General features: G+C 49.9%; 1 protein-coding gene and 1 long non-coding RNA gene across 2 annotated transcripts; one reads left to right on the forward strand and one right to left on the reverse strand.

Annotated features, from left to right (window-relative positions):
- LOC122457406 lies at positions 1-2,120 on the forward strand. Its single transcript, XR_006276931.1, has 3 exons — positions 1-10; positions 386-390; positions 1,985-2,120. It is a non-coding gene; the product is annotated as an uncharacterized LOC122457406 (long non-coding RNA).
- Positions 2,121-6,138: 4,018 nt separating this feature from the next.
- Positions 6,139-10,311, reverse strand: LOC119847627 (anionic trypsin-1-like). The gene is made up of 5 exons (XM_038382559.2): positions 10,272-10,311; positions 7,996-8,152; positions 7,599-7,858; positions 6,525-6,661; positions 6,139-6,351 (listed from the first exon to the last, which is right to left on the reverse strand). Exons 1-5 carry the CDS (start codon positions 10,309-10,311, stop codon positions 6,202-6,204), a joined length of 744 nt encoding a protein of 247 aa, XP_038238487.1. The 3' UTR covers positions 6,139-6,201.
- Positions 10,312-14,290: the final 3,979 nt, after the last annotated feature.

Raw genomic sequence — 14,290 nt, forward strand, 5'->3', positions numbered from 1 at the left:
AGGAATGTCTGTTGCTCCACACTCAACTGGGACAAGTGGCCCCTTGCCAGCACATCCTGCTCTCCCAGCAGTCCAGCTCCTGTCTCCTAGCTCATGAGGAGGAGAGGTACAGTCCCTCACTGCCAATAGCACTGCTAGTTAAACACTAGGAAAGATGGACTGTAATTTACTGCTGGGACAGCTCTGCTCAAGGCAGCAGGAGAGTACAACGGGCTCAGGTTACTGTAACATGGGCATGGCTGACTTTCTGAGTCTGGGGTCGGGGCCCCATCACACTCCTTGCTGTACACACAGGAGACAGACCCTGGGCCAGAGCTCGCAGTCTAAGCAGCCAGCCAGTAAGGAGCTTCCCCTGCTCCGTAGCCCTGTCTGTACTGGAGAAGAGCCAAGGTCCCCAATGGCCCAGTGCAGGCATGGTCTTGGCAAGACCTCCTACAGGAAGGGAGCCATGAGGGAACAACCCTGCCGTTCTCACAACTTCCTCCAGGTGCATACTGCATTCCCCTCTCAAAGCTTATTGGGATTTGCCAGGACAGGGGGCTTAACAGCAACCTGTCACAGCTGATAGCATGGGTCTTCAGCAACCACAGAATCGACGGCCAGGGTAACATGTCCCAGCCCGAAAATGATACCTCCAGCAGCACAGTGCCCCCTATTCCCACACTGAGATATTGGGGCCCACACTGACTGCAACAGAAGAGTGCCCCCATCTACATTCCCACCTTGTTCCCTGCCCTACAGCGCCTCCTACTGCCATGATGGGTACTGGGGCCAGCACTGACTGTGAGGGGAAAGTGCCCCCCCTTCACATCCCCACCTTGCTCTGTGCAATACAGCGCCCCCTAGTGCCACAACGGGGTACTGGGGCCAGCACTGACTGAATGAGGAGAGCTCCCCCTACTAGACTCCAACCCACTGACTGTAGCACAGCAACCCCTAACACTGCACTTGGGCATTGACTGCAAGGGAAGAGCATCTCTACTAAGCTCCCATCCCACTCCCTGTAGCAACCTGGGTTTTTACTAAGGCCAACTGTTAGGAAAGGTATCCAGAAGTCCAGACACCTGCTATTGGACCGCTCCTATGGTGCATATTGAGGTGTCTACTATTAGAAAAATAAATCTGGCTAAGAATCAGAAACAAACAAGTGTCACGGAGTCCCCGGGCGATGCTCTGGAACTGCTCCCTATGAAGCCAGTCAGGACTCTGGGGAAGTCTCCTTTCTGGGAGCAGCCTGTCTGCAGGACACTCAGCTCACACAGCTTCCACCTTCCTGGGTCTGACCTCGGAGCATTCAGCATCCTCTGCCCCTCCGTGCGCTTCCCACAGCGAGTCCGCCCAGGCGGGATCCTGGGGAAGCCAGAGGGTCCTGCCCCCCAACTTCGCAGTCAGATGGGACTCTCAGCCAGCCAGTAAAACAGAAGGTTTATTAGATGACAGGAACATGGTCTAAACCAGCTTGTAGGTACAGAGAACAGGACCCCTCACCCGGGTCCATTTTGGGGGGCAGTGAGCCAGACAATCCCATCTGCACTTCACTCCATGTACCCAGCCAGTCCCAAACAAACTCTCTCCAGCCCCTCTTCCTCTGGGCTTTGTCCCTGTCCCGGGCCAGGAGGCCACCAGATTCCTTTGTTCTCCAACCCTTTACCTCTCACCTTGCAGGGGGGAAGGGCCAGGCCATCAGTTGCCAGGAAACAGGGTGTTGGCCATTCTCTGTGTCCAGACCCCTGCATACACCTGCCCTCTAGGGCTCTGCAAGGATCATAAACCCTTATCCCACCACCTAGAGACTTAAGAACTGCATAGGGGAAACTGAGGCACCCCCACAATATTCAGAGGAAACATTAAGAACAGTCCCGCTTCATCACAAGAAGTCAGTCATACTTTAGAACATGATTCATTGTAAGGTAAGGTAAAGCGCTCTGGGCGGCTTTATCGTGGTATAAAGTGCAAGTGTAGCCAAGCCTGTAGATTCTGTGAGTGAACAGTCTGTGTCTCAGGTTCAGAGGGAAGACAGGGTAGCTGAGTCTGCAGAGCAGAACAGCTGGGCAGTTAATCTCTCGAGAATGCAGGGAATGGCAGGTATACTCTCATCTCTAGACACTTTGCATAGGCCTTGTAGTCATTTGCCCCCGCCCCTCACTTACTCATTCACTCATTCAAAGCAAACAGTAAATGTTTGTCCGATCAGATAAGCAGCCACTGTCTGAAACAGAGCTTTGAAACGCACTTCCGCATTGGTTTCACCACAAAGGGAAGAGTGACCACTTGGTTTAAGGGGATTATGGGACATTTATGGAGGTCAATCACAGCGCAGTAACTTAATTCCTCTTTCACACTGACTCTGGGGCATCTCAGCCAATACGCAACAGCCATTATTCCTCTCGCGGAGGTGGAGTACCAGGAGCGCTCCAGCCAGGGAGTCCAAGTGCTCTATGTGCCTTGCCAGTGTGAATGGGGAGCTGCAATCAGCCGAACCTGGAGACACTGCCGGTAAACAAACTGTCCCGGCTCACCAGCAGATTTCCGGTTGCAGCTCCCTGGGATAGATAATAAGATAGAAAATGTCCTAATGCCACTATTTAAATCCATGATATGCCCACACCTTGAATACTGCATGCAGTTCTGGTCACCCCATCTCAAAAAAAGATATATTAGAATGGGAAAAGATACAGAAAAGGGCAACAAAAATGAGAAAAGGTATGGAACAGATTCCATATGAGGAGAGATTAAAAAGACAGGGACTTTTCAGCCTAGAAAAGAGACAACTAATGGGGGAATATGATAGATAAATGGTGTGGGGAAAGCAAATAAGGAGGTGTTGTTTACCCCACATAACACAAGAACCAGGAGTCACCCAATGAAATTAATAAGCAGCAAGTTTAAAACAAGCAAAAGGAAGTACTTCTTCACTCAATGCACAGTCAACCAGTGGAACTTATTGCCAGAGGATGTTGTGCATGCCAAAAGTATAATTGGGTTCAAAAAAAGAATTAGATAAACTCCTGGAAGATCAGTCCATCAGTGGCTATTAACAGAGCTGATCAGGGATGCAACTCCATGCTCTGGGTGTCCCTAGCCTTTGATTGCCAGAAGCTGGGATTGGACGACATGGGATGGATCACTTCATGATTGCCTGTTCTGTTCGTTCCCTCCGGGGCATCTGGCATTGGCCATTATCGGAAGACCAGAATACTGGGCCAGATGGACCATTGGTCTGACCCATTATGGTCATGGCTATTGTGACAAAGTTCCTCCTCTGCCTTGGTAGGTCCTGCGCTTATTGGCAGATTTTCTCGCCTCAGAGGTTCACGGCAGCCCCCATATTGGCCACTTTCGTGGCTCAAACCTGCCAGTCACTCAGCTACCCTCATCACTGGCCAGCATGGGGAAAAGGAAGGAGAACAATTCCCGCAGTCTCTTCTGATTCACCAAGTGGGTGAGGGAACAGGCCAGAGTTCTCTGGTGGAACCCACAGTCCAGGTCAACACCTCCTATGTTGAATCAGGAGTTGGGGGGAACCCGGGCCCGCCCTCTACTCTGGGTTCCAGCCCAGGGCCCTGTGGATCGCAGCTATCTAGACAGTCTCCTATAACAGCTGTGTGACAGCTACAACTCCCTGGGCTACTTCCCCATGGCCTCCTCCCAACACCTTCTTTATCCTCACCACAGGACCTTCCTCCTCATGTCTGATAATGCTTGTACTCCTCAGTCCTCCAGCAGTACACCTTCTCACTCTCAGCTCCTAGTACCTCTTGCTCCCAGCTCCTCACACACACACCTCACTGACTGAAGTGAGGTCCTTTTTAAACCAGGTGCCCTGATTAGCCTTAATAGATTCTAGCAGCTTCCCAATTGGCTCCAGGTGTCCTTAATTGGTTCTAGCAAGTTCCTGAGTGTTCTGGAATAGTCCCTGTTATCTTAACCAGAGAAAAGGGACTTGCTTAATCTGACTAATGTATCTACCTTCAACCACTCTCTTGTAGCCATCTAGCCTGACCCTGTCACACTATATAGATCATTGTTGCAACCGCTATTATATATTTTCAGCAAATCTTGTAGAAAATGTGGCATGTAAGATGTCTATGACAAGGTTATGATTTGCTGGTTATGATTATGCTATCTATATACATGTATCATTTTTGTTTTTGAAGTTATGAATATTCACTCTATACCTGTATTTCAAATGTTTGTTCCTGGGATAACTAACAAGGTAGTTAGCCAGTCCATCTTTGAGAGACTATGCAAATTGAGTGGCCCATCAAAAGGACACTTATCTCACAATGGACCATGGGAGATGCCCATCGACACTGAGTGGCTGGTCAGCAAACATGCTATCTGGAGTATAAGTAATGGTTTCCTGCAATGACTGAGCAAAACTGGGCATGAACATGTGACTTGTCCATGTGACTCAAAACACTATCTGGTCACCTGTGATTCTCCACTAGCAATGCTGAGGTTTTTTTTTTAAACAGTAGGTTTCCCTCCACATGGCAGAGGATATAAATGTCCTGGAAACCCCTCCATTTTGCCTCTATCATGCTCCAGCCCCTGGACTATGAATTTATACTAATGGTAGCATTCTAACCAATGGACTGAGGACCTTCCAATGATTTGGAATCAGCCAGAGACTTGACCTAAGCCAGCAGTTTATTCCATCACTGCTACAGGCCTGAACCAAGAACTTTGCAATTACTGTATGTATTTGATTCCTTTAACCAATTTTAACTCTCACCTTACTTTCTTTCTTTCTTTCTTTATATGAATGAACCTTTAGTTTTAGAGACTAAAGAATTGGCAACAATGTGATTTTTGGGTAAGATCTAAGTTATATATTGACCTGGGTTTATGGCTGGTCCTTTGGGATCAGTGGAGCCTTTAATTGATTAGACTAGTTGAAAGGAACCATTCACGTTTAAATCCAGTGTTTTCAGTGCTAATACAAGGACTGGGATGCCCAAGGAATCTGCTTTTATTACTTCGTGTTAGCCCATGTGGTGAAACAGAAGTTTACTTTTGTTGCTGGTTTGGTATATCCTATGGGGGAATAGCCACCAGTCTTGGGGTGTATCTGCCCTATTTCTCAGCAGTTCGTCCTGAATTTGGCATCCTCAGTTGTGACCCACTGAGACATGGTCACACCCATTATGGCCATTCTTATGCTGTTGTTGTGACAGGTAGCCCCCCACCTTCCAGGGTGCTACCTGATATACTGGGATACAACTGAGCCCTCCTGTTCCACCAGCCTCAGCTCCCTCACCCTTTCCTGCTGAGCCAGGCCCTCAAGCCTCCTCCAGCCAGGTAGGGACACACCCAGCTTCAGAAAGACAGACACTGAAATCAGCTCTGCGTGGGAAGACTCAGCTCGGGAATTGCCCAGTATTCAAGTGCACATCCCCTCGGGAGTGTAAACCCAAAATTGTACAGTGGTGCACCGCACAGAAACACCCAACCCCACTAAGCGCCTTTCCTGTGTTTCCACAATCTGTCTTGAAAGCCTTAATACTCTGATGGGGGCTGGTGGAAAGGAACTTAACTTCTGCCCAAATAAATTTGTTAGTCTCTAAGGTGCCACAAGGACCACTCTGAAATTTACCTCTCAGGGTATATGTGTGCAGTGTCTGAGGGTGGGGGTCGGCACCTAGCACCCAGCCCCAGCACACTTTTAAACCAGTGCCCTTTAATACAGACGGTGCAAACATGCGGCGCTGGGTGAGTTACTGATGTGACTGTGTGGCACTGAATGTGCAGCAAGATCTGTGTGGTCAGGCCCTGATGACCTTCTGTGCCTTCGGATCTGATTGCAGGTTCGGGGACTGTTTGAGAAGCACTGAATAAAAAGGGGGCACAAAGAGGGCAGAACATTTCCCTATAGTGCAGGAGTCGCTGGGAAAGATTCTCTGGCTTGTGCTGTTCCAGGGATCGGACTAGGTCTCTTCTGGCATTAAAACGGCTAGTTGCTATGTTAATTATTATTAATTAGCTGAGCCTGTAATCGTCGGGACCCAGAGCACAACACAAACAGGAATAACTTGTGGGGTCAGCTGGATTTATTACCACCTCTTGCACTTGCCCTGGCTATGCATTACAGTGGTATTGCACCAACCCACATTGAGATGCCCTCCCTCTTCCTCTCGTCTGGGTCCAGTGGAGCAGTGAGAGTGTACATGTTCCCAGACATGAAGCATTCTGTCTGAACTAGTTGGCAGCCATGGTGCTTTCGATCCAGGACAGCAGGGAGCAGACTTTGGTGTAGACACCGGGTTGGTCCTTCTGGGCACAGCCGATCCCCCAGGACACAATGCCCTGCAGCTCCCCGTTGCAAACCAGTGGACCACCAGAGTCTCCCTGTGTGTAAGTTGAGAGGAGGGAGATGCCAGCAAATTAACGGGCAGTTAAAGTCACCGTACCTCCCCAGTCCCTTATACTGCATGCATTCCCCAGGTCCTTCCCCCTGTTTGCTGGCAGGAGGGCTAGAGTCTCTCTAACAGCCTGACAGGGCCGTGGCCATTAGCCCTCACCTGGCATGCATCCTTGCCTCCCTCCAGGTAGCCAGCGCACAGCATGGTGCTGGTGATCATCCCAGGGTAGGAGCCCTCGCACTCCGCGTTGCTGAGGATGGGGATGTTGACGCACTGCAGGTTGTATGGGCTAAACACTGAAAGGTAGAGGGGATTTGTTAGCACTAGGCATTCTCCTCCTTCCCATGCTGCACCCTGGAGGGATAAAATCGCTATCCTCAACACTAGTCAGGGAGGCAGAATACTCTGAATGTGAAAGTGGGCGTGAGCGTGCCTGGATTCTCTCCCTGGCTCTGGGAGGGGAGTAGGGGCTAGTGGGTTAGAGCAGGGTGGGCCTGGGAGTCAGGACTTCTGGGTTCCCTCCCCAACTCTGGGAGGGTGTGGGGTCTAGTGGATTAGAGCAGGGGGGCTGGGAACCAGGACTCCTGGGTCCTATCCTGGCTCTGAAAGAGGAATAGGGGCTAGTGTGTTAGAGTAGGGTGTGTGTGGGGCAGGGGAGTCAGGACTCCTGGGCTCTCTCCACAGCTCTGGAGGGGCTCTGGCTTAGTTCCCCCTCTATCAAATGGGGTTGGGTTCCCTGTGGGCTGGGGAAGGGGCACATGTGAGGATGGTTTAGTTACTGTTGGCAATACCCATAGCCTTGTGTCCGGCCTTTGTTTTCTCAGGTATGTGAACAAGTGCCTTGTGCTAACTCCATGCACCTGTCGCCATTTCAAGCACCAGTTCTCAGCCAGCCTCAGCGGACATTAACCTCTGGGCTGTGCCAGCTGGCCAGGTCCGGACAGTGTCAATAAGGGCGGAGGGTGCACAGAGATGGGCTCAGAGCTCATCACTAGGGTTGTGGAAGGGAGCTCCAGTGGGGTTTGGCAGGCCAGGTCACGGTGCCCCACTTGTATAAAATCCCTGTTTGCTGTACCTCCCCCCAACCCTGCCTCTCCATGTCTGTGCTTGGACTAGGAGTTCTCTGGGCAGGGACGTCCACAAATGCTTGGCAACATTGTGTACCATGTTATCAGCAGATGATGGTGTTGAGCAGCCTGGGAGCCCCTGAGACAGAGAGAGGGCTAAACTCACCACCGTCACTGAGGATATTGCCCCATCCTGACACCACACAGGAAGTGCCAGCAGCTGGGCAGGCGGTTGGCAGGGGAACGGGCTGGACATAGGCATCAGTCTGGACAGGGTGGGCCAACTTGATGAGCATGATGTCGTGGTCCATTGTCTGGTAGTCATAGCTGGGGTGCCACACAATGGTCTCGATGCGCATCAGGTGCTCGGTATGTTCAAAGACCTGAATGTTGTGATCTCCCAGGATCACCTGCATGGAGTTGGGGCTGGGAAACAAACGGTGGCTCAGAGCCCCTCTGGACAGGCCCCACCAGCCCCTCTAATCTCAGCCATCTCCCACCCCCCTGGTACTGCAATAAAGACGCAGTGACACACACACGCAGACGCTGAGTTCCTCACTTACTAGTACCAGCAGTGGGCAGCTGACACCACCCACTGGTCCGTAATGAGGGATCCACCACAGAAATGGTACCCAACGTTAAGGGAGACCTGCCAGGGCTGTGAATGGGGGGTGCACTCATATCCCCCGACAATCTTGTCTCCTCCATGTGGTGCAGCAGCTGTGGGGAGAAAGCGTTGACTGGATTACATGGGTGACATCTGTAATGAAGCAGCAATGCATGCTGCGGGGCTGGGAAAGCTCTGGACTCTTGTTCCTGTCCCTGCTTTGGGTCTGATGAGCTGGTGGTGAGTTCTGGCGCTGACCAGGGTGGATGCTGTTAGTGTGTCGAATCCTTCAGGTGTCAATTTTATAAGTGGAGGACTTTAGAGAACCTAAAACCAGGAGTCAGAGTAGCAGCCGTGTTAGTCTGTATTCGCAAAAAGAAAAGGAGTACTTGTGGCACCTTAGAGACTAACAAATTTATTAGAGCATAAGCTTTCATGAGCTACAGCTCTAATAAATTTGTTAGTCTCTAAGGTGCCACAAGTACTCCTTTTCTTAAAACCAGGAGTGTTGCTTTAATGGGCCCACGGGCCCACTCCTGCTGTGGGATCCACACAGACTTTCTCTCAGTGGGACTCCAGTGGGCTAGTGCTCTCCATACAGGTCGGACTGTGGGATCGGGGGACTGCTGCTATCTCTCCTTGGGTTTTTTACATTTTCTTGCTGTGTTGGAAACACACCACAAGAGCCTTGACTCATGCAGACTGAAGCCAGGTACTGAAACTGCTGAGCCTTGTTCCACTTGCCTGAGACGAGCAAAATGCAGAAGGTGAATAAATCCCATACAGGTGAATAGAACCCAGGCTTTTGCACCAGTCTCTGCCATGACCAGTGACATGGGAGCATTTTAGACATTGAAAATGACACTCCAATGTCATTTGGATAAACTTTTAGAGAGATAAAGAGCCTTGTTTACAATCTGCAGGGGAGGGAAGGTGTCTGTTGTCAGGAGCTTTAAACTCTTGTGAGCATTGGCAAGGTGGCACAGACTGTGTACATGCGAGTCTAGGATGCCCATTTGGCTTGTGGGATTCATTGCTTAGGCCCTGATCCTGCAAACTCTCGTACATACATATGACCTTACTCAGGTGAGTCAGCCCATTGGGTTTGCGCACTATATGCTGCTGAATTAGGGGCCTTATTTTGGTAACAGTCATTTTAAATACCACTGTTAGATAGACAGGGTTCTCTCCTGTGCGGAAATGGGCCACTGCTCTGTTCCCATTTATCTGCATTGATTGTTAAATTGCATAGGCAGTTGCTTGACTACACTTTGGTTTGTTATGAGGTAGATTCAAGTGACCAAATAACTAGGATCAGTGAGGTTTATTGCTGAAAGCCAGTAATAAGATAGTACAGGGAAAAGGTTCTATATGATACCAGTCTTCAGGAAGCCATCTCATTCAGCATTGTTACATTTACCTGACACGGAAGGTATGCTCACAAAGTTATGCCCCTAAAGCCATCTTTTTATATCCTGCCTGTTTACAAGTACAAGGTACTGTGTGTGTCATCTGAAGCTAGATTTAACTAATCAGCTTTCTACCTTGTTTTCTTGGTACCATGTCCTACCCATATCTCTTTGTTCTGAAGACTTGCATTCCAGGGACCAAAGGGCATGAAGGCACCTCCTGGGTCTGAACGAGGGTAGAACGATCATGTCTTGTCCTTTTCCTTAGGGACATTCCAGTATAGACCTGTAAGAGCAACTCTCTATCTGGTGCTATGGTAAAGCTGTCTTCTGTCCTGGGCTTGACAGCTTCCCTATTTGCTTAAGCCAAAACTTTCTTTAGTAAATGCAAGGGGTTATGGGACACTCAGCATAAGTGAGCAGGGTTCTATAACAAGTATAGGCCACTCTAGGCTATGTAACTACTGTTATATTATTCTTATGTGCTTCATACTTACTGATATATATCTATTGATAATGGGAGATATATAAACACTAGCCCAGCATATATTAATCAACACATGCCTCCACTCCTGCTGGGCAGAGCCAGGACACAACAGAGGACCTGGCCCTTCATCCATCCCTAATGCAGAGATGCCCAAGCGAACCCAGAGCTTTCAGCTGCTCCATTACTAATGCATTAGCTCCTGCAGAAATTACACTTTATTTCATTCTAACCCTTAGCTGGAGCCTGTTTAATTTCACTCTGATTTTGCAGCTATGTCCCAGCCCCTCATCACTACCGAGCTCCACAAGCTAGCCTGGCTGCATACAACATAATTACCTGCCACCGCAAGCAACGCCAGCACAAGCCACATTGTCATACTTCTATCCAGGCTGTTGGACATGAAAGAACAAGCCCCAGCCCTCAGGTATTTATAGGGGAGCTGTTATGGAAAGTTTATTACTAATCTGTTTGCTGGGGATTTCTCCATGTGGGCAGCAGTTGCAACTTTCACATGAGCCACTGACAGGGCAATGAATAATGCCTTAAAATACAACTGACCTCTTTATTTCTGATTCTTAGCCAGATTTATTTTTCTAATACCAGACCCCTCAATATGCACCATAAGAGCAGTACAATGGCAGGCATTCCAGGGACCTCTCTTAACAGCTGTCTTCAGGGAGTGGGATGGGACCTCAGTAGGGGGGCACTCTCCTCTCACAGTCAGTGTCGATACTAATGCCCAAGTTCAGTGCTAGGGGTGGTGGGAGCTCAATAGGGGGGCACTCTCTCCTCCTGGAGCTGACCCCATTCCTCCACCCAGAGCTCCGGGATGCTGTACTGCAGGGAGCAAGGTGGGTCTGAGTCGGGGACACTCTCTCCTTGCAGCTAGGGCTGACCCCAGGACCCTGGCATGGCATTAGGGGGCACTGGGCTACGGGAGGTACCATTTTGGTGCTGAGACATGTTGCACTGGTTTTGTACTTGCTAAAGTGCGAAAGTCAATGCTCTAGGCCAGCGGGTCTCAAACTGTGGGTCGGGACCCCAAAGTGGGTTGTGACCCTATTTTAATGGGGTGGCCAAGGCTGGCTTAGGCATGCTGGGGCCAAAGCCCAAGCACTATCGCCCAGGGCAAAAGCCTTCAGCCAAGGGTGGCAGGGTTCAGGTTACAGGCCCCCTGCCTGGGGCTGAAGCCCTTGGGATTCCGCTCTGGCCCTCCCACCCAGGGGAGTGGGGCTCAGGCAGGCTCAGGCTTTGGTCCCCCCACCTCATGGGGTTGTGTAGTAATTTTTGTTGTCAGAAGGGGGTCATTGTGCCATGAAGTTTGAGAACTGCTGCTCTCGGCCATGCTATTTCCTTGCTTATGCTGTTTGCTTTCCTGTATCACTGCTGTTCTTGCATAACTGAATATGCAGATCTCAATGTGGTTTCACCTGTCGCACAGAGAGGTAGGGGCATGAACCACACACAGACATCTCCTAGCCCTGGTCTACACTAGGCGTTGAGGTCGAATTTAGCAGCATTAAATCAATTTAACCCTGTACCCGTCACATGACGAAGCCCTTTTTTTCGACTTAAAGGGCTCTTAAAATTGATTTCCTTACTCCACCCTCGACAAGGGGATTAGCGCTGAAATCGGTTTTGCTAGGTCAAATTTGGGGTACTGTGGATGCAATTAGACCGTATTGGCCTATCCCAGAGTGCTCCATTGTGACCGCTCTGGACAGCACTCTCAACTCAGATGTACTGACCAGGTAGACAGGAAAAGGCCCGCGAACTTTTGAATTTCAATTTCCTGTTTGGCCAGTGTGGCAAGCTGCAGGTGACCATGCAGAGTTCATCAGCAGAGGTGACCATGATGGAGTCCCAGAATAGCAAAAGAGCTCCAGCATGGACCGAATGGGAGGTATAGGATCTGATCACTGTATGGGGAGAGGAATCCATGCTATCAGAGCTACGTTCCAGTTTTCGAAATGCCAAAACATTTGTGAAAATCTCCCAGGGCATGAAGGACAGAGGCCATAACAGGGACCTGAAGCAGTGCCGCATGAAACTTAAGGAGCTGAGGCAAGCCTACCAGAAAACCAGAGAGGCGAACGGCCGCTCCGGGTCAGAGCCCCAAACATGCCGCTTATATGATGAGCTGCATGCCATTTTAGGGGGTTCAGCCACCACTACCCCAGCCGTGTTGTTTGACTCCTTCAATGGAGATGGAGGCAACACGGTAGCAAGTTTTGGGGACGAGGAAGATGATGATGATGAGGTTGTAGATAGCTCACAGCAAACATGCGGAGAAACCAGTTTTCCCGACAGCCAGGAACTGTTTCTCACCCTGGACATGGAGCCAGTACCCCCAGAACCCACCCAAGGCTGCCTCCCAGACCCGCCAGGCGGAGAAGGGACCTCTGGTGAGTGTACCTTTTAAAATACTATACAAGGTTTAAAAGCCAGCATGTTTAATGATTAATTTGCCCTGGCATTTGTGGCTCTCCTGGATATACTCCCAAAGCCTTTGCAAAAGGTTTCTGGGGAGGGCAGCCTTATTCCATCCACCATGGTAGGACACTTTACCACTCCAGGCCAGTAGCACATACTCGGGAATCACTGTAGAACAAAGCATTGCAGTGTATATTTGCTGGCTTTCAAACAACGTCCGTTCTTTATCTCTCTGTGTTATCCTCAGGACAGTGATATCCTTCATGGTCACCTGTTTGAAACAGGGTGCTTTTCTTAAGGGGACATTCAGAGGTGCCCATTCCTGCTGGGCTGTTTGCCTATGGCTGAACAGAAATGTTCCCCACTGTTAGCCACGCGGTGGGGGGAGGCAAAATGTGACCTTGTAATGAAAGCACATGTGCTATGTATGTAATGTTAACAGTAAGGTTTACCGTGAAAGAGTGTACCCATTGTTCTATAAAATGTGTCTTTTTAAATACCACTGTTCCTTTTTTTTTCTCCACCAGCTGCATGTGTTTCAAGGATCACAGGCTCTTCTCCTTTCCAGAGGCTAGTGAAGATTAGAAGGCGAAAAAAACGCACTCGCCATGAAATGTTCTCTGAGCTCATGCTGTCCTCCCACACTGACAGAGCACAGACGAATGCATGGAGGCAGACAATGTCAGAGTGCAGGAAAGCACAAAATGACCAGGAGGAGAGGTGGCGGGCTGAAGAGAGTAAGTGGCGGGCTGAAGAGAGGGCTGAAGCTGAAAGGTGGCGGCAGCATGATGAGAGGAGGCAGGATTCAATGCTGAGGCTGCTGGAGGATCAAACTAATATGCTCCAGTGTATGGGTGAGCTGCAGGAAAGGCAGCAGGAGCACAGACCACCGCTACAGCCCCTGTGCAACCAACCGCCCTCCTCCCCAAGTTTCATAGCCTCCTCACCCAGACGCCCAAGAATGTGGTGCAGGGGCTTTCATCCACCCAGCCACTCCACCCCAGAGGATTGCCCAAGTAACAGAAGGCTGGCATTCAATAAGTTTTAAAGTTTTAAACTTTTAAAGTGCTGTGTGGCCTTGTCCTTCCCTCCTCCACCACCCCTCCTGGGCTACCCTGGTAATTAGCCCCCTATTTGTGTGATGAATTAATAAAGAATGCATGAATGTGAAGCAACAATGACTTTATTGCCTCTGCAAGTGGTGATCGAAGGGAGGTTGGGAGGGTGGTTAGCTTACAGGGAAGTAGAGTGAACCAAGGGGCGGGGGGGGGGGTTCATCAAGGAGAAACAAACAGAACTTTCACACCGTAGCCTGGCCAGTCATCAAACTGGTTTTGAAAGCTTCTCTGATGCGCACTGCACCCTCCTGTGCTCTTCTAATCGCCCTGGTGTCTGGCTGTGCGTAACCAGCAGCCAGGCAATTTGCCTCAACCTCTCACCCCGCCATAAACATCTCCCCCTTATTCTTACAAATATTGTGGAGCACACAGCAAGCAGTAATAACAGTGGGAATATTGGTTTTGCTGAGGTCTAACTGAGTCAGTAAACTGTGCCAGCGTGCTTTTAAATGTCCAAATGCACATTCTGCCACCATTCTGCACTTGCTCAGCCTGTAGTTGAACAGCTCCTGACTACTCTCCAGGCTGCCTATGTATGGCTTCATGAGCCATGGCATTGAGGGGTAGGCTGGTTCCCCAAGGATACCTATAGGCATTTCAACATCCCCAACGGTTATTTTCTGGTCTGGGAAGAAAGTCCCTTCCTGCAGCTTTTGAAACAGACCAGAGTTCCTGAAGATGCGAGCGTCATGTACCTTTCCCGGCCATCCCACGTTGATGTTGATGAAACGTCCCTTGTGATCCACCAGTGCTTGCAGCACTATTGAAAAGTACCCCTTGCGGTTTATGTACTCGCTGGCTTGG

This window comes from Dermochelys coriacea, chromosome 24 (genome assembly GCF_009764565.3).
Source record: "Dermochelys coriacea isolate rDerCor1 chromosome 24, rDerCor1.pri.v4, whole genome shotgun sequence".
NCBI lineage: Eukaryota > Metazoa > Chordata > Testudines > Dermochelyidae > Dermochelys > Dermochelys coriacea.